The sequence below is a fragment of the Trichechus manatus genome, unplaced genomic scaffold, assembly GCF_000243295.1.
Source record: "Trichechus manatus latirostris isolate Lorelei unplaced genomic scaffold, TriManLat1.0 scaffold00362, whole genome shotgun sequence".
In the NCBI taxonomy this organism is placed as follows: Eukaryota; Metazoa; Chordata; class Mammalia; order Sirenia; family Trichechidae; genus Trichechus; species Trichechus manatus.
In genome coordinates, this window is record NW_004444298.1 from 195,438 (window position 1) to 214,833 (window position 19,396).

Below are 19,396 nucleotides of genomic sequence, written 5' to 3' on the forward strand. Positions count from 1 at the left end.
AGCCAAAAACATACAAACAGAAAAGAATGCTAGGGGAGCTTGCCGTTGGAGTGGAGAGATTAGAGACTGTGAAATGGAGAAAAACAAAAAGGGGAAGAGGAATAAAAAAAAAGAATGAATAAATAAAAATTGGAAAGGCTAAAGAGCAGCAAAGTTTCCAGGGATCCCACCGGTGCAGCCATGAGGCCTGGGGTAGTTGTTCTCAGGTGTTGCAGTATAGCCTGGCTAGAAGGTGTAGAGGTATACAAAACCAGGTATTCAGGGAGCAGAAAGAGAAGGAAGATATAGAGAGATGAGAAACTGAGTAATGAAGACAGACAAAAAGGGAAAAAGAGGGAAAAGGAAACAAATTTAAAAAAAAAAAGAACAAGAAAATCCTCCAAAAAAACAAAAAAAAAAACCCAATTAAAAAAGAAATGCTCTCAGGGATCCCTCTGCATGTCTGTGCAAGCCGAGGGTGTTGTTTCCAAGCCACGCAGCACCACTTGGCCAGAACGGGCTCCCAACTCAAGAAAAGGAAAAGAAAACAAACAATTCAAAACAAACAAATGAACAAAAGCCCTGGGATCCCACCAGAGTGGCAGCCCAGACCGGGAGACAGCTCCACACTCGAATGGAGCTCCGCAGCCCCTCAGGAAGACGCAAAGATGGCACACGGAGCCAGGTATTTGAGCGAAAGGAGGGGGAGGTGGTAAGAGGTAAGGAAGAAATCAAAAGAAGCGGAAAAAAAGCAACAGCAGCAGCCAACAAATGGCGCTCAGAGAGCTAGTTAGTTCGAGCTGGTGGAATCCAAGCAGCCGCTGCTTCCCGGACATGAGACTGTGTCCGCAGGAAGCAGAGGAGTCTGAGTGTGGGTGAAGAAGGGTGGGGGTGGGAAAGTATATATCACAAATTACCAGAGCTCTGCAGCCCCTCAGGAAGAAGCAAAGATGACGCATGTAGCCAGGTATTTGAGTGAAAGGAGGGGGAGGTGGTGAGAGGTAAGGAAGAAATCAAAAGAAGCGGAAAAAAGCAACACCAGCAGGCAACAAATGGCACTCAGAGAGCCGGCCCATTCAGGTATGTGGAATCCAAGCAGCCGGTGTTTCCCGGACAAGAGATTGTCGCCGTGGGAAGCAGAGGAGGCTGAGTGGGGGTGAAAAGTGGGGGTTGGGAAAGCATATATCGCAAATTACTGGTTGTTTTTACTTCTGCTGGAAGCTCCGTGAAGCTGCTTTCTCGTACCCCCTGTTTGCTGGTCTCTGATAGGAGTCCAAGATGGTGGATCCATGCTGCGTTAGCTGATAGGGGACCTCTGCATGAATCTCTCCTCGCTCTCTGTTCTTTTGTCAGTTTTCTCACTCCATTTGGTGCTTGGCTGAGTTCTTTATCTCTTCATTTGATGTTTTAGGGTTTCAGGATTGTTGTTTTCTCTGTTCGGCTTGGTTTTTCGGATCTTTGCTGTGGAGTAACAGAGTGCCTAGAGTGCCATTTTGCCAGAAGTCCCAACAACAACAATTTTAAAGTCAACAGACATTAACTCACTGAAAAGTGGAGACTTATTTTTAATATTATTCTAAGAGTGTTAATTGTGGACAATGTCCTTGAGGTGACACCATTTTGGTAGGAGCAACAATCCATTCAATACTTATACATCCTGTGAATTTTCTGTAACTGAGTAAATTACATAATTACTGATTGTAGTGTCTATAAAATTCTAGACTAAATATTAAAGCACTAATGGTATTTCCATAGTCATTATCTGACAAATTACTCCTAATTAAAATCTGATCAAAAGAATGTTAAATGCTCTGAGTCTCAAGGACAGTGAGGAACTAGTAGCTAACCCCATGACAATGCTATGATTTTAATTCTAGAAGTCTACACAACCCATGCTTTCTTTCATGTCACCATTCTACAAAACTATAACTATGTTTTATTCACCTATATAATGCAATCTAGAGCCTAATGCATGGAAGATGATCAATATTCTTTGTTGAGTAAATCATCACATTTTCTTATCTGTCATCTACCATGGATCATTCACTCGACACTTCAGGTGACAGTCGTGCCCAGAAACAGCATCCTCTTTATTGTGTCTGATCTTTTGGTAAACTCTTCTCTCATTCTTACACCCCACTCTGCATTTATCCCCACTGTTCAAGCAAGGTACTACATCTCAAACAGAAACCTGAAACAATGGTGTCAAAAGACAATTAAAAACAACAGCAACAAAAAGCGTTTTATCTTATCATCATGAAAGTCAGAAAAATATGAAGACTATCTGGAACAGTGGAGCCCTGGTAGCACAGTGGTTAAGAACGCAGCTGCTAACCAAAAGGTCAGCAGTTCAAAACCACTTGGAAACCCTATGGGGCAGTTCTCCTCTGTCTTATAGAATCTCTATCAGTCAGAATCCACTCGACGGCAAACTTTTTTTTTTTTTTTAATCTCAAACAGTGTTTAAAGATTCCTGTTTTTTTGTAGTTTTCTAAAAGTGAATGTTCTGGGCTGATATTTAAACATAAACATTCATTTAAAAATAAATTTGATATTGGACAGAAACAGTTCATATTTACCTGTTTAAGGTAAATTTCATTTTTATCTTTATTAACTGAGTTAAAAGTCAGATAAAAAATGAAAAATGTAAGTTTTTGTAATGTAAGAGGTTAGACGCCTGTAACAAATAAAGCTGCCCTGAATATTTCTTAAGAGGATTTTATGTGAATATAAATTTTCATTTCTCTGTGGCAAATATCCAGGAGTGAGACTGTCTGATCATATAATAAGTGTACAATTAACTTTATAAGAAACTAACAACTAATTTTCCAAAGTAGGAATTTCCAAAGTTGCATTCACATCAGAAATCTATGAGTGTTCTAATTGCTCTGAATCCTTGCCATAATTCTGTATTATCATGTTTGTTTATATACATATGTTATTCTAACATCCCTACCCCACTGCAATTGAGTCGACTCCGACTCATAGCGACCCCATAGGGTTTCCGAGGCCGTAATCTCTATGGAAGTAGACTGTCATATCTTTCTCTCACGGAGCAGCTGGTGGTTTCAAACTGCCAAACTTTCAGTTAGCAGTCAGTCGCTTTAAACACTGTGCAACCAGGGCTCCTTATGTTATTCTAATAGGGGTCTAAAACAAATTTACCATCAAGTTGATTCCAATTTATGGCAACCCCATATGTTACAGAGTAGAGCTGCTCTTCCATAGGGTTTTCTTGGCTGTACTTTATGTGGAAGCAGATGGCCAGTCCTTTCTTTCCTGACCCTGATGAGTGGGCTTTGAACCGCCTATCTTCAGGTTAGTAGTCAAGTGGAAACCATTTGCACCACCTAGGGATCTTAGTAAGTGTCTAGTGGTATTTTATTTTCTTTCCCTTAATTAAAATTTATAATGATCATTGTTCATGGCCTTATTTTCCATCTGTATACTTTCTCTGAGAAGTGTCTGTTCCAACTTTTTGCAATATTAAAAATTGGTTTTTTGTATTCTTGAGTTTTGAGAGTTCTATATATATTCTAAGGGGCCCTGGTAGCACAGTGGTTAAATACTTGGCTGCTAACCAAGTTTGGGGATTTGAACCTATCAACATTTCCTTGGAAGAAAAGTATCTCTGCTCACATAAAAATTACAGCCTAGGAAATCCTATGGGGCAGTTCTGCTCAGTCATACAGGGTCATATGCAGGTGAAAACTGGACAATGAAAAAGGAAGGCTGAGGGATTGACACATTTGAGTTGTGGTGTTAGTGAATAATACTGAATATACCACGGACTGTGAAAAGAACAAATAAATCTCTTTTGCAGTAAGTACAGCCAGAAAGCTACTTAGAGATGGGGATGGCGAGACTTTATCTTGCTTACTTTGGACATGTTATCAGGAGGGATCAATCCCTGGAGAAGGACATCATGCTTGGTAAAAGGTCTCATCTCCCCAACTCCCTTCCCCCTGTATGAGACAATGAGAATGAAAGCACTTCTCAGTGTCTCTCTCACCCCATTCCATTTCTAACAGATTCAGGAGGGACCCAGTTTCTGCCTGGAAGTTTTCATGGAATTATTTCTTGTTATTGTATTCTCATTTCTTTTATACTTACCTTGTCTCTAGTAATTTCCATTAGATTTTTTTTATAGCACTTGATAGGAATATTATAGAAGAATCTTGGTGATTTATTTCTTGTTCCCGGCTCTTCATCAGGGTACAGTTTTTCATCTTGGGTTGTCATTAGAGATGTTACATATTCTTTCTGTTTTGTTCTGAGTAGACAGTAGTACTGCACTTCCCTTCCCACTTGAGTTAGGTAAGTCCATGTAAATGTGGACATAATTGACTTCTTTTACTTCTGGGTAAAAACTTTCAAAGCAGATGAAAGCTTCAGCATATTCTTTTAAAACTGTAAGTCCTGGTGACAGGTTATGGTTTTTGGGGGATCTGTTGCCTTCACATATGAAAGATTCATTAGATAAGCTTAAAGTACTGAAATCGAATAAGGCTAATTACAAAATAGAAGGAAACAGTACAAGCAACTAACTACTATCATTTTTATTATCCACATGAATACAGATTTATTGTTTCAATTTCTTGATTACATGGATAACACATGTTCATTGTAATAAGGACCAAAAATTCAGAAAAACAAAGGAAAAATAATAGAAAATTTACTATGGAATATTCATAATTGACATTTGATGATACATTTCCATTTGTCATTTTCAATGTGTGTGTGTGTGTGTATGCTGTGTACAAGGTATGTGTGATACCTATTGTTTTATAGCAGATACTCTTTTTTTTTTATGAATTCCCTTTCTTGTAATTTTCTCATCCCTCCTATCTCCAGAAAACTAAAAACAAAACAAAGCAAACACAAAAACTTGTGAATAACCTCATGTTTTTCTAATTATATATACAGATTTTAATAGTATCTATTTTATCAAACCATAAGATTGTACTATATGGAAATCTTTAATCTGACATATATGTAAATCGTGCCTAATGTTCAATGGCATTGATATTATCATCATAATTTAAAATGAGCATCACAATTATATGGGCACTCATGGAAATGAATTAAATGCTTTCCAGTAAGTGATATAACAAAGCATACATTACAACTGACTAAATTAAATCAGTCCCTGCAAAAGTTTTTACTGAGAGAGGACAATGCACAATGAAATTATAGAATTACTAATGGAATGATTTGTTATCAGCTGACACATATATTACTTATATACCTTGAGCCAAAAGGTCTGACAACATTACAGGCAGTTTTTAATTTGGAAATAACTGCCATTGTATGGAAAGACAAGGTATAGTTAAAGGTATACATCTGTTGAAATTGGATTAAAATATGTGAGAAAGCAATTATTATACATTTAACTCATTCTTTAAAAAGTTAATGGTTTACATAGCAATTTCCTCAGTGCCATTATGATATCCTTGTTCCTTAGACTATATATCATGGGATTAAACATAGGAGTTAGAATAGTGTAGAAAAGAGAAAGTACTTTGTCAGTTCCCTCTGAATGTCTGGTGTTGGGTCTTAAGTATGTAATAATGACTGATCCAAAGAATAACACCACAACCATAAGATGAGATGAGCAGGTGGAGAAGGCTTTGGCTCTACTTGTGGCTGATGGCAACTTCAGGATGATGGAGATGATTTTACTGTAGGAGCCAAGTATTAACAGAAATGGAACCATGCCAAATAACACAACAACTATGTAGACCAACATCTCATCTACGAAGGTGTACCTGCAAGCCAGCTTGAGTATTGGGGGAATGTCACAGAAGAAGTGGTTGATTTGGTTAGATCCACAAAAAGGCGAAGAGAAAATCTGATACGTCTGCCCTATCTGAACTGGGATTCCAATGGTCCAGGAGCCAGTCACCAATCGGATACAGACCCTGTGATTCATGATTAGAGGATATTGCAAAGGGTTACAAATGGCCATGTAGCGGTCATAGGCCATCACTGCCAGGAGGTAACACTCTGTGGCTCCGAATGTAAAGACAAAGCACATCTGTGTAGCACAGGCAACTAAGGAAATTCTTCTTCTCTGGGTCCCTAGATTCAGCAGCATTCTGGGGAGAGTAGCTGATACGTAGCAGATATCTAAGAAGGAAAAATTTGACAGGAAAAAATACATAGGGCTCTGGAGAGCAGGATCCATTTTTGTTATTAGAAATATGGTGCCATTGCTCATCAGGATAATGATATAGATGATTAAAAATAATCCAAAAAGAAACCACCGAAAATTGGGTAGGTCCCCATAGCCCAAGAGAACAAATTCCATCAATTCAGTTATATTACCTTCTTGTGATTTTTCTTGATGATTCATCTGTGGAAAAGATACATTTACATGTCCATTTGCTTTACCATCCTGTATTTCTTTGCCTCTTCTCTAAATTGTATTGTGGTGTCTGGATTGGATTTTATGATCACTGCAATTGTTTACACTTTTAAGAATGATACTAATTGTGTGTGTTCCATGTCCTCCTGTTAAATCACAGTAAACAGTCTCCTCAAATTTATTTTACGATCATTTCACTGTACTTTCAGATCATAGCCCAGGGTAGGTCAAGCTGTACCTGACTCAGCACAGCACTGGAGCAATTGGCAACTGCTGGAGATAGACCCTTAGCTTTGCCATCTAACCTCACCTTAAATTAATTACACATCTTGACAATTCTGTTTTATTTCTCTATGCATTTTCTCAAACTTGTCAAACACTATATCATAAACTGTCTTCTAACATACGATTTCAATTGCCTATTTCCGTGTTTCCTTCTCCCATTCCTTGATGATCTTAAGCCTATATCCATACTCATTGCCATCAAGTTGATTTCGACTTACAGTAACCCTACAGGGCCTAGTGGGACTGCCTCACAGTGTTTCCAGGTAGTGGCTTCTAGATTTGACCTACGAACCTTTTGGTTAGCAGCCGAGCTCTTGACCACTGTGCCACCAAGGTTCTTTTAAGCATATAGGTTCCTAGAATACAGTTCATATTAGATAGTCTGCAAAGAAAATTATGAGAGTATTTCATTTTTCATAGGTGAATAAAACAAATATCTTTTGGTAGGATATTAAGCTGATAAGAGGATTTCATTCAGGGAAACTGGCCTGGGAACATTAATTCAGATACAAATAATAAATGTGGTCACCCTGGAAAAGCAAGGGTAGCATGGAGGGTATTGGTTACCTGTGTTTATGTGTGTAGGACAGGAGGAGGAAGGACACTGGCCATTGTGTTATACCCGTTGTGCTGTGCGCACCTGCCATTATTTTTTTTTATTCCTCAAAAACAACAATGTAGATAACTGTTTCTAAATGCACTTTTCTTTAGATAAAAGGATATTGAGACTCACTAACTGTGGGTAATTCCTCCAGTTGCACATACGTTTTGTGATTGCATTTCAGTATCTACTTTTTTTTAACGAACCCGAGTTTGACTCCTATCACCGTGATTTATTATCTTCGTGATATTAAGCAATTATTTAAAGTTTCTAACGTTTACTTTTTTGTTTGTGAGAATTAGATATTGGTAAAATGTATCAAATACCTACCAATTTTAAATATATTACTTTTTAGTTACAGTTCTATGATTATGATTATGATAGTATATTCTTTAAACCTGTAGCCCTACAATTGAACAGATTGCCTAGTTAAGTAGTTATTTGATGAAGTGGTTGTGAGTTCCTTTGTTGGCAAATATTTTTCCTACCATTTCATCAGGATCAGGACAAGGACCAATCAGGGAGGCTCCTATGGTGCAAAATTTAAGGAGGCACTCAGGGCCATCCTTGTACTTGAACAATCCTGAAAGTGAGCACCTCCTTAACTTTTTCCCAGATGGACTGGAATTGAATTATAGCTCCAACAACATCTAGCTGTGTGATGACTTCATGTAAGTTAATTAATCTTCCCTTGTCACAGTTGGCTCAGCTGTTCAATGGCTAGCAACTATATCAACATTTAGTGTTGTTATGTGAATTAAAACATTTAATGTAAGTAAAACACCTTGAAGAAGTCCTGGCATTTATAAAAGACAATTTTTATTGTTATCTATATTATTATTATTATTGTTATTAACAGTTACTTATTATTATCACTATCCATTTATTATTATTAAAGCTATTTTAATTTATTCTTCTGAATTTTACTCAGTATGCTATACAACATGAACAATTCTCTCTAGTTTATTTTCCTTTTGTTTTACAGGATTATTGTGGGAATGAAGTGAGATCTTAAAAGCAAAAACATTCAACTCTCAAGTTTTAGTTTCTCCATGAATTCTCTGCTATTATTTGGGTTTGTATCATTGTCTCTACTTTGTGGACTGTAACACCTATAGTACCCATTACTACTCAGCACTTAGAACTGCAATTAGGGTAATACGCTTCATATGCATTTTCTTTTACTGATATTAAACGATCTGAGAGGTAAAGGCTGTGACTATTTTCCTACTTGAACAAAATACAGATCCTAGAAAATGGGTGTTCATCTAATATGGTACTCAGGATTTGATTCTGAACTGAAATAAAGGAATAGACATTATTAAAATGAAAGCATCATTCTTAAGATGGAGAAAAGAATTAAGACTCACAAGAGGACAAAAGAACCAAATGTTTATGTATTACTTTACGAATGACAGTATTTAATAAAAATAATTTACTCCATGTTAACTGAATAAAATAACTTTGAGTAATAAATGAGATATCTTTTCTAACTGTACAAACTCAACTCTTTGGTGATGAAATTATCCATGTATAACATTAAATATGAAAGATTTGTCTATGTTTTTCTCAAGAGGACAGGGTAGGAAGAGCAGAAATTTACCCTGTGTTCTCCCAAAACTATACTACTCTTCTTTCTTGAAAACATTTCAGTTCCTATTACTTTAAGGGAAATAAAACTTAATGTTATCATATTTTTAATTCAAATCTAAGCATCCTCTTCCTGGAAAAAATCCAAATGATTAAGGAATGTGTAACAATATTCTGAAGGAGTCATGGTGGCACAGTGGTTAAGTGCTTGGCTGCTAACCAAAAGGTTTGTGATTCAAACTCACCAGCTGCTCTGTGGGAGGAAGATGTGGTAGTCTGCTTCTGTAAAGATTTACAGCCTTGGAAATCCTATGAGTCAATTCTACTCTATCTGATATGGTCGTTATGAGTTGGAATCCACTCGTAGGCAACGAGTTTGGCTTTGGTTAAAAATATTCTGATTCAGTTAGGTATTAGTCACTGTCAATGTCCCCAATCTACCTAAACCTCAGCTACATTTGTATTTTTGATATAAATTAGAAACATAAACCCTCAAAGTAATTTGAAAAACAATATGAACTTGAAACTTTGTATTATTTTATAATTTCTTTTTTTTATTGTATTTTAAGTGAAGGTTTACAGAGCAAACTGTTTCTCATTAAACAGTTAATGCACATATTGTTTTGTGACATTGATTACCACCTCACTATAAGTTTCCTGTGCCCTCTTGCCTTATTGTCCTGCCTCTGGGCTTGTGTGTCCATTTAGTCTAGTTTTGTTTTATGGGCCTGTTTAATCTTTGGCTGAACAGTGAACCTCAGGAGTGACTTCATTACTGAGCTATATAAGAGTATACGGGGGGTCATACTCTTGGGGTTTCTCCAGTCTTTGTCAGACCAGTAAGTCTGTTTTTTTTTTTTTTTTTGTGAGTTAGAATTTTGTTCTACATTTTTCTCCCCCTCTGTCCAGGACCCTCTATTGTGAGCCCTGTCAGAGCAGTTGATGGTGGTAGCTGGGCACCATCTAGTTGTGTGAAAGTCAGTCTAGTGGAGTCTGTGGTAGTTGTGGTCCATTAGTCCTTTAGATTAATCTTTCCCTTGTGTCTTTGGTTTTCTTCATTTTCCCTTGCTCCAGACGGGATGAGACCAGTAGAGTATTTTAGATGACCACTTACATGCTTTTAAGACTCCCGACGCTACTCACCAAAGTAGAATGTAGAACATTTTCTTTATAAACTATGTTATGCCAATTGAGATAGATGTTCTCTGAGAACATGTATAACATCAAGTATGTAAGATTTCATATTCTCAAGAGAACATGGTAGAAAGAGCAGAGATTTACCCAGTGTGTTCTCCTAAAACTTATTATTCTTCTTTCTTGAAAATGTTCAAGTTCTTATTACTTAAAGGAAACAAAACTTAATGTTATCATATTTTTATTTGAAACCTAAGTATCCATTCCCTGGAAAAAATCCAAATGATTAAGTAATGCATAACAGTATTCTGACTGAGTCCTGGTGGTGCAGTGGTTAAGTGCTCGGCTGCTAACCAAGTCGTCGGTGATTTAAACTCACCAGACACTCTGTGGAAGGAAGATGTGGTAGTCTGCTTCCATAAAGATTTACAACCTTGGAAACGCTGTGAGGCAGTTCTACTCTACCCTAAAGGTCGTAATGAGTTGGAGTCCACTCGAGGCAATGGATTTGGATTTGGTTAACAATATTCTGATTCAGTTAGATATTAGTCACTGTCAACGTCCTCAATCTACTTAACCGTCAGTTATGTTTGCATTTTTTATATAAATTAGAAACAAACCCTCATATTAATTTGAAAAACAGTATGAACTTAAAACTTTATTATTTTATAAATTCTTTAACTTAAAAATATTATTTTCTTCAAAATAAATGTTTCTTGGATTAATCAATGGCTGTAAAATTATTTCATGAATTGTTTTACTTTAAATATCTTATTAAAATATCAGAACTAAAATACATAAATATGATGCTTATTTGCTACAAAGTCTTTGCAAGAAATGAACTTTTCCTGTAATATTATTTAGTATTCTAACAAAAACACAGCAGTTTTTCAAATTTTCAATCTTTCAAAGTAATTTAATATCACTATTTAAAGTCATTGTTTAAGGTAAATTATATTTCATAGAGTCAGAAATATAAAGGAGCTGCTTTAACAGAACAGCACACTTGCTACTCTCTTAATTAGTTTTAATAATATCATAAACTAAAGTTGAATATTAATACAAAAAAATTTCATATTTACCTTTCCTAGTTGGGATTATAGCAGCCCTGGTGGTGCAGTGGTTAAAGTGCTCAGCTGCTATTCAAAAAATCTGGAGTTAGAATCCACCAGCTGCTCCACGGGAGAAAGTTGTGTCAGTTGGCTTCCGTAAAGATTTACAGCCTTGAAAACCCTATGGGGCAGTTCTCCTTGGTCCTGCAGAGTCGACGTGGATCAGAAAAGACTTGATGGCAGTGGGTTTGGGTTTTGGTGTATTTTCGATAATCTTGTTTCTTCCTCACTGAAGACGATATACGTATTTAGATCACTTTGGCTGAAACAACTTGTTTCATCAATGCTAGTCAATCCCCCTTTAAAACAGCCTGTTCAGTTTGAATGAGGAATGCTCTTTAAATACAAAATAGTTTTCTCTACCCCCTGGCATCTCTTCCACCTGACACAGTTAAACTTTTAATTGAACAAATCTCTTTGGTCCTCTCTGATTCAGTTTATTTATTTATTTTCCCAGATAGCTCTCACTCTACCCAGAATACTCTTCCTCTGCAGCCTCTCAATGGAATACAGTGTGCAGAAAGTTTCATTTCTTAGACTTGAATAGGATCCTGGATTACACTTAACTGAGCAATACCATTGGAGGCCATCCAAAACTGACACAAATCTAATTCTCATCCTATCTATTATGACTGCTTCATGCGGACCCTCTGTTCCTATTAGACTGAGATCCTGTCACATTTTCCTCAAGTTATTTTGCTTATTTTCTCCTCTGAAATGGGTGCATTGATTTAAATTCAGAGGCTGGCCTCTGTAAGAGTTGTAATAAGTGTTCTGACAACAGAGTATTTTTACCTACAAATAATATAATATGTAATTTATTTCTTTAAGATTACCTGGCAAACTGAGAAGTAGCTGTTGGGTTCATCAGCTCCTGACACCTGATCCAGGGACTTGCTAGCCTCTACAGCAGTGTGAAAAATTTCTTTGAAATAAATTTCTCTCTCTCTCTCTATTATATATATATATACATATATATAATTATATAATATATATTACATATAGAGAGAAATTTATTTCAAGGAAATTATATATAATTAAATATATTATTATATTTATATATATAATTATATAATAAAATATAATTATATTAATATATTATATATATATAATTATATATATTTTGCATATATGCTTTTCTAGAGAATTCAGCCAAAGACATGTAGTTTAAGAATATTGGCTTGAAAACAAATTTCCCCTTGTGAAAATATGATGTTATTTCCTATTTAGTAAATAGTGATTTCTAAGGGTTTAAATTACCTCCAACTTTAAGGTTAGTAATGGAATGTATATATATTTTCACGACTAATCTAAAATTTGTATAAAGTATCTAACTATCTGTAGTGGAATATGTGTGTGTGTGTATATATATATATATATATTTCTACCACTAATCTAAAGATTGTATAAAGGGTCTGTCTGTCTATCCATCTATCTATCTGTCTGTCTATCTATCTATCATCTATCTGCCTATCTATCTATATATCTCCAGGACAGGGAAACCCTATAATATTATAATAACAGACAGTGATTAGGGAAGTTAATTCAATGGTATCTGGAACTATGACCTTGAAAACATGGAGGGTGAGTGAAGAGTGGGTGATGAGAAAGGCCTCCCATGGGACTACTACAGTAGGCTAAATTCCAAATGGTACCATAGTTTAAATATTTTTAAAAATTAAACAGTAAAATAATTCTAAGAGAAAGATTTTTTTTAATATAATTTTGGAGTAAGGAAGATTTGTCTAGTTATGACTAAAATTTTAGAACTCAGGAAAAATAATTGAAAAATAATCAACTATGTAAAAGTAAATAGTTCTGCATGTCAAAAATAAACAAACACCAAGAGTCATGACAAGATATAATCAATACTGTGTGTAAAATAATTATAAATCATATCTCAGATAAAATGCTAATTTCCCTTATAAATAAAGTATTTTTAAGTATCAAGGAGAAGTGAAAAATATAAATAGAAAAATAGACCTAACATATAACACTTCACATAAAATGGAATAAAATTATCCCTTAAATATACGACAGGATACCCAGTTTCGTAAAAAAGTGTGAAATTTTAAAGTCCACAGTATTTAATTTATAAAAAATATACAATACCTTGGGGAAAACATGCATTTTTTTGTTTATGTATACAGCTTGGAAAAGTGCAAAATGGTTCAAGTTTTGAGGAGAGAAATTGGATAGCATTGACTAATACCACTATTGTATCTAGTTTTTCCCCGACGCGTCTGTCGGTTTGTCGTATTGTGAAGGCTTGCGTGCTGCTGTGAAGCTGGAAGCTATGCCACCAGTATTCAAATACCAGCAGAGTCACCCATGGTGGACAGGATTCAGCTGATATTACAGACTAAGACAGACTAGGAAGAAGGACCTGACAGTCTACTTCTGAAAAACATTAGCCAAAGAAAATTTTATGAATAGCAGCTGAACATTGTCTGATATAGTGCCGGAATATGAGCCTCTCAGGTTGGAAGGCATTCAAAAGACTACTTGAGAAGAGCTGCCTCCTCAAACTCGAGTTGACCTTAATGACTTGGATGGAGTTAAGGTTTCAGGACCTTCATTTGCTGATGTGGCACAACTCAAAATAAGAAGAAACAGCTGCTAACGTCCATTAACAATCTGAACATGGAATGTACGAAGTATGAATCTAGGAAAATTAGAAATTGTGAAAAGTGAAATAGAACAAATAAACATTGATATCCTAGGCATTAGTGAGCCGTTCTGAATCAGACAATCATATGGTCTACTATGCCAGGAATGACAAATTGAAGAGGAAAGGTTTGCATTCATCATGAAAAAGAACATCTCAAGATCGATCCTGAAGTACAATGCTCTCAGTGATAGGATAATATCCACGCTCCTACAAGGAAGACAAGTTTATAAGACCATTATTTAAATTTACCCACCAACCAATAAGGCCAAAGACGAAGAAATTGAAGATTTTTATCAACTTCTGCAGTCTGACATTGATTGAAAATGCAATCAGGATGCATTGATAATTACTGGTGATTGGAATAAAAAAGTTGGAAACAAAGAAGAGGGATCAGTAGTTGGAAAATATGGCCTTGGTGATAGAAACTATGTCAGAGATAATATGATAGAATTTTGCAAGACCAACGACTTCTTCACTTCTTTCACCAACATAAACGGTGACTATACATGTGGACCTCACCAGATGGAATACACAGGAATCCAAGTGACTGCATCTGTGGAAAGACAGGATGGAAAAGCTCAATATCATCAGTCAGAAGAAGGCCAGGAGCTGAACGCAGATCAGACTATTAACTGCTCATATGCAAGTTCAAGTTGAAACTGAAGAAAATTAGAACAAGTCCACGAGAGCCAAAGTACGAACTTGAGTATATCCCATCTGAATTTAGAGACCATCTCAAGAATAGATTTGATGAGTTTAACACTAATGACCAAAGACCAGACGAGTTGTAGAATGACATCAAGGACATCATACATGAAGAAAGCAAGAGGTCATTAAAAAGACAGGAGAGAAAGAAAAGACCTAAATGGATGTCAGAAGAGACTCTGAAACTTGCCTCTTGAACACTGAGTAGCTAAAGCAAAAGGTGAAGTGAAAGAGCTGAACAGAAGATTTCAGAGGGCAGCTGAGAAGACAAAGTAAAGTACTGTGATACATGTGCAAAGAGCTGGAGATAGAAAACCAAAAGGGAAGAGCATGCTCAGCATTTCTCAAGCTGAAAGAACTGAAGCAAAAATTCGAGCCTCGGGTTGCAATACTGAAAGATTCTATGGGGAAAATATTAAATGACTCAGGAAGCATCAAAAGAAGAGGAAAGGAATACACAGAGTCACTATACCTAAAAGAATCGGTGGACGTTTAACTATTTCAGCAGGTAACATACGATCAGGAACCGATGGTATTGAAGGAAGAAGGCCAAGCTGCACTGAAGGCATTGGTGAAAAACAAGGCTCCTGGAATTGATGGAATACCAACTGAGATGTTTCAACAACCGGATGCAGCACTGAAAGTGCTCAGTCATCTATGCCTGGAAATTTGGAAGACAGCTACCTGGCCAACCTACTGGAAGAGATCCATATTTATGCCTATTCCAAAGATAAGTGATCCAATTGAATGGGGAAGTTATCAAACAATATCATTAATATCATATGCAAGTAAAATTTTGCTTAAGATCATTCAAAAGTGGCTGCAGCAGCATATCAGTGGGGAACTGCCAGAAATTCAAGCCAGATTTAGAAGAGGACATGGAAACAGGGATATCATTGCTGATGTCAGATGGATTCTGGCTGAAAGCAAAGAATACTAGAAATATATTTACTTGTGTTTTATTAACTATGCTAAGGCATTCAACTGTGTGGATCATAAAAAATTATGGATAACATTGTGGAGAACGGGAATTCTGGAACACTTAATTGTATCATGAGGAATCGGTACATGGATCAAGAGGCAGTCATTCGAACGAAACAAGGGGATACTGCATGGTTTTAAGTCAGGAAACGTGTATCAGGGTTATATCCTTTCACCATACCTGTTCAATCTGTATGCTGAGCAAATACTCTGAGAAGCTGGACTATATGAAGAAAATGGGACACCAGGATTAGAGGAAGACTCATTAACAACCTGCGTTATGCAGATGACACAACTTTGCTTGCTAAAAGTGAAGAGGACTTGAATCAGTTGCTGATGAAGATCAAATACCGTAGGCTTCAGTATGGATTATACCTCAACATAAAGAAAATAAAAATCCTCACAACTGGAGCAATAATCAACATCACTATAAATTAAGAAAAGATTGAGGTTGTCAAGGATTTCATTTTACTTGGATCCACAATCAACATCCATGGAAGCAGCAGTCAAGAAATCAAAAGCCACACTGCTTTGTGCAATTCAGCTGCAAAGACCTCTTTAAAGTGTTGAAAAACAATGATACCACATTGAGGAATAAGGTGCGCCTGACACAAGTCATGGTGTTTTCAATCACCTCATATGCATGGGAAACCTGAACGATGAATAAGGAAGACAGAAGAAGGATTGATGTCTTTGAATTGTGGTGTTGACGAATAATATATCATGGACTGCCAAAAGAATGAACAAATCTGTCTTGGAAGAAGTACAACCAGAATGCTCCTTAGAAGCAAGGATGGCGAGACTATGCCTCACATAAACTGTACATGTTATCAAGAGGGATTAGTCCCTGGAGGATATCATGCTTGGCAGAGTAGAGGGTCAGTGAAAAAGAGAAAGACCCTCAATGAGATGGTTTGACACAGTGGCTGCAACAATGTGCTCAAGCACAGCAACAATTGTGAGGATGGTGCAGGACTGGGCTGTGTTTCATTCTGTTGTGCATAGTGTCGCTATGAGTTGGAACTGACTTGATGGCACCTAACAACAACAACAAGGAGAAAATATTAAACGATACAGGAGGCATCAAAATAAGATGGAAGGATTACACAGTCACTGCACCAAAAAGAATTGATAGACGTTCAGCCACTTCAGGAGGTAGCATAAGATCAGGAGCTGATGGTACTGAAGGAAGAGATCCAAGTTGCACTGAAGGCACTGGCAAAAAACAAGACTCCTGGAACTGATGGAATACCAATTGAGACATTTCAACAAATGGATATAGTGCTGGAAGTGCTCATTTGTCTATGCCAAGAAATTTGGAAGAAAGCTACCTGGCCAACCGAATAGAAGAGATCCATACTTATGCCTATTCCACAGAAAAGTGATCCAACAAAATACGGAAATTGTTGAACAATATCATTAACATCACACACAAGTAAAATTTTGTTGAAGATCATTCAAAAGCAGTTGCAGCAGTATATCAACAAAGAACTGCCAGAACTTCAAGCCAGATTTAGAAGATGATGTGGAACCAGGGATATCATTGCAGACGTCAGATGGATCCTGGTGAAAGCAGAGAATACCAGAAAGATACTTACGTGTGCTTTATTGACTATGCAAAGGTATTTGACTGTGTGGATCATAACAAATTATGGATAACATTACAAAGAATGGGAATTCCAGAACACTTAATTGTGCTCATGAGGAACCTGTACTTAGACCAAGAGGCAGCCGAATTTGTATGCGGAGCAAATAATACGAGAAGCTGGACTATGTGAAGAAGAATGGGGCATCAGGATTGAAGGAAAACTCATTAACAACCTACATCATGTACACCATGACATAGCCTTGCTTCCTGAAAGTGAAGAGGACTTGAAGCACTTACTGATAAAGATCAAAGTCTACAGCCTTCAGTGTGGACTACACATCAACATAAAAAAAACAAAAATCCTTACAGCTGGACCAATAAGCAACATCATGATAAACAGAAAAAAGATTGATGTTGTTAAGGAGTTCATTTTACTTGGATCCACAATCAATACCCAATGGAAGCAGCAGTCAAGAAGTAAAATGACTCATTGCATTTGGCAAATCTGCTGCAAAAGACCTCTTTAAAATGTTAAAAAGTAAAGATGTCACCTTGAAGACTAAGACGCTTCTTACCCAAACCATGGTGTTTTCAATCACGTTATATGCATGAGAAAGCTGAACAATGAATAAGTAAGACCGAAGAAGAATTGATGCCTTTGAATTGTGGTATTGATGAAGTATACTGAATATACCACGGACTGTTGAAAGAACAAACAAATCTATCTTGGAAGAAGTACAACCAGAATGCACCTTATAAGCAAAGATAGGGAGACTACGTCTTACATATCTTGGACATGATATCAGGAGGGATCAGTCCCTGAAGAAAGACATCACGCTTGGTAAAGTCAGAGGTTCAGCAAAAAAGAGGAAGACTCTCAAAGAGACGGACTGACACAGTGGCTCAAGCATAGAAATGATTATGAGTATGGTGCATGACCAGATGATGTTTCATTCTGTTGTTCATAGGGCCACCATGAGTCGGGACCGACTCGATGGCACCTAACAACAACAACATGTAGTCTTGGTGGCATAAATGGTTTGTGCACCACTACTAACCTAAAAGAGCCCTTTTGGCTTAGTGGTTAGGAGCTCAAGCTGCTAACTAAAAGGTCAACAGTTCGAATCCACAAGGCACTGCTTGGAAACCCTGTGGGGTAGTTCTTTCATATAGGTTCTCCATGAGTTTGAATCAACTGGATGGCAATAGATTTGGTATTGTTTTTGGTACTGACCTACAGGTTCGTGGTATGAACCCACCCTGCAAGACAGCAGAAGAAAGGCTTGGTGCTCTGCATCTGTTAAGAGGATAGTCAAGAAAACCCTATAGAGAAGTTCTACTCTGTAACACCCGAGGTCTCTATGAGTCAGAATCAATTTGAGAGCATTGGTTTTTTGGTTTATTTAGTCTTTGAATCAATAAAACATACACACATATGAAATTATCCAATAAATCTATACTGCAGCATTGTGTGTAATTGCAAAAGACTGTAAGCCAATTAAGTGTGAATCATTAAGTGAGCTGTCTTTCTCTGACTTAATGAGTTTTCACTTTAATATTCTCATCATTCTTTTTTTCCTTTCACAGCTATTTAATGCCTCTAAAAAAGATGTTTAAAAATGTATCCAGATTTTACTAGTGGCTGAAGCTGGAACATAGGCTTTCTGTGAGCCAGTGAAACTTAACTAGAAATGGAAGTTCTTTCTTTGTTTTAAATGTTGGAAACTATACGTGATTTGGTTTTAAGTCTGTTCATTCATAAATATTTTTGTTTCTTCAAATTGGTTTATTTGACTAAATTAAAATGTAGATTGCTATTTATCAAAGGACATTTAGGGAGTGAAAAGTAATTCTAATGAATTCTTATGCGTAATGCAACAGTATGCATGTCCTGAAATGGAATCATCCCAAATGTTCACCATAGTATAATGCAGTTTTTAAAAATCTGAATATTTATACTATGAAATAATAAATAGGAACAAAATTGAACAAACTGTAAATATATGCAATAACACGAATGATTTATAACAATATTCACTGATGAACTTAATATGCAAAGATACACACTGCATGACTTCTTTTACATAAAGCTGGAAAAGAGGAAATATTAATTTGTATTTTTTCATAGGCATAGTTATATAGTGAAAATATATAGAAAAGCAAGTGCATGATTATAATAAAATTCAAACTTGTGGTTATTGCTGGGATGGGAGGGTGGTGTGACTTCGAACAGGTTGGTAATTGGTTTCTACAGTGCTGGTGATACTCTTTGAATCAATCTACTTGGGAGTTATATGGGTGTTTATATAATTTTTTTTTTTTTTACATTTTATTGTACTTCAGGTGAAGGCTTACAGAACAAATAGTTTCTCATGAAACAGTA

The 19,396-nt window shown here is 36.4% G+C and overlaps 1 protein-coding gene across 1 annotated transcript; it reads right to left on the reverse strand.

The window, feature by feature from the left end:
* Positions 1-5,380: 5,380 nt before the first annotated feature.
* Positions 5,381-6,352, reverse strand: LOC101350534 (olfactory receptor 10AG1-like). The gene has a single exon (XM_004390957.3). The coding sequence runs from the start codon at positions 6,332-6,334 to the stop codon at positions 5,381-5,383; it is 954 nt and encodes a 317-aa protein (XP_004391014.1). The 5' UTR covers positions 6,335-6,352.
* Between the last annotated feature and the right edge of the window lie 13,044 nt (positions 6,353-19,396).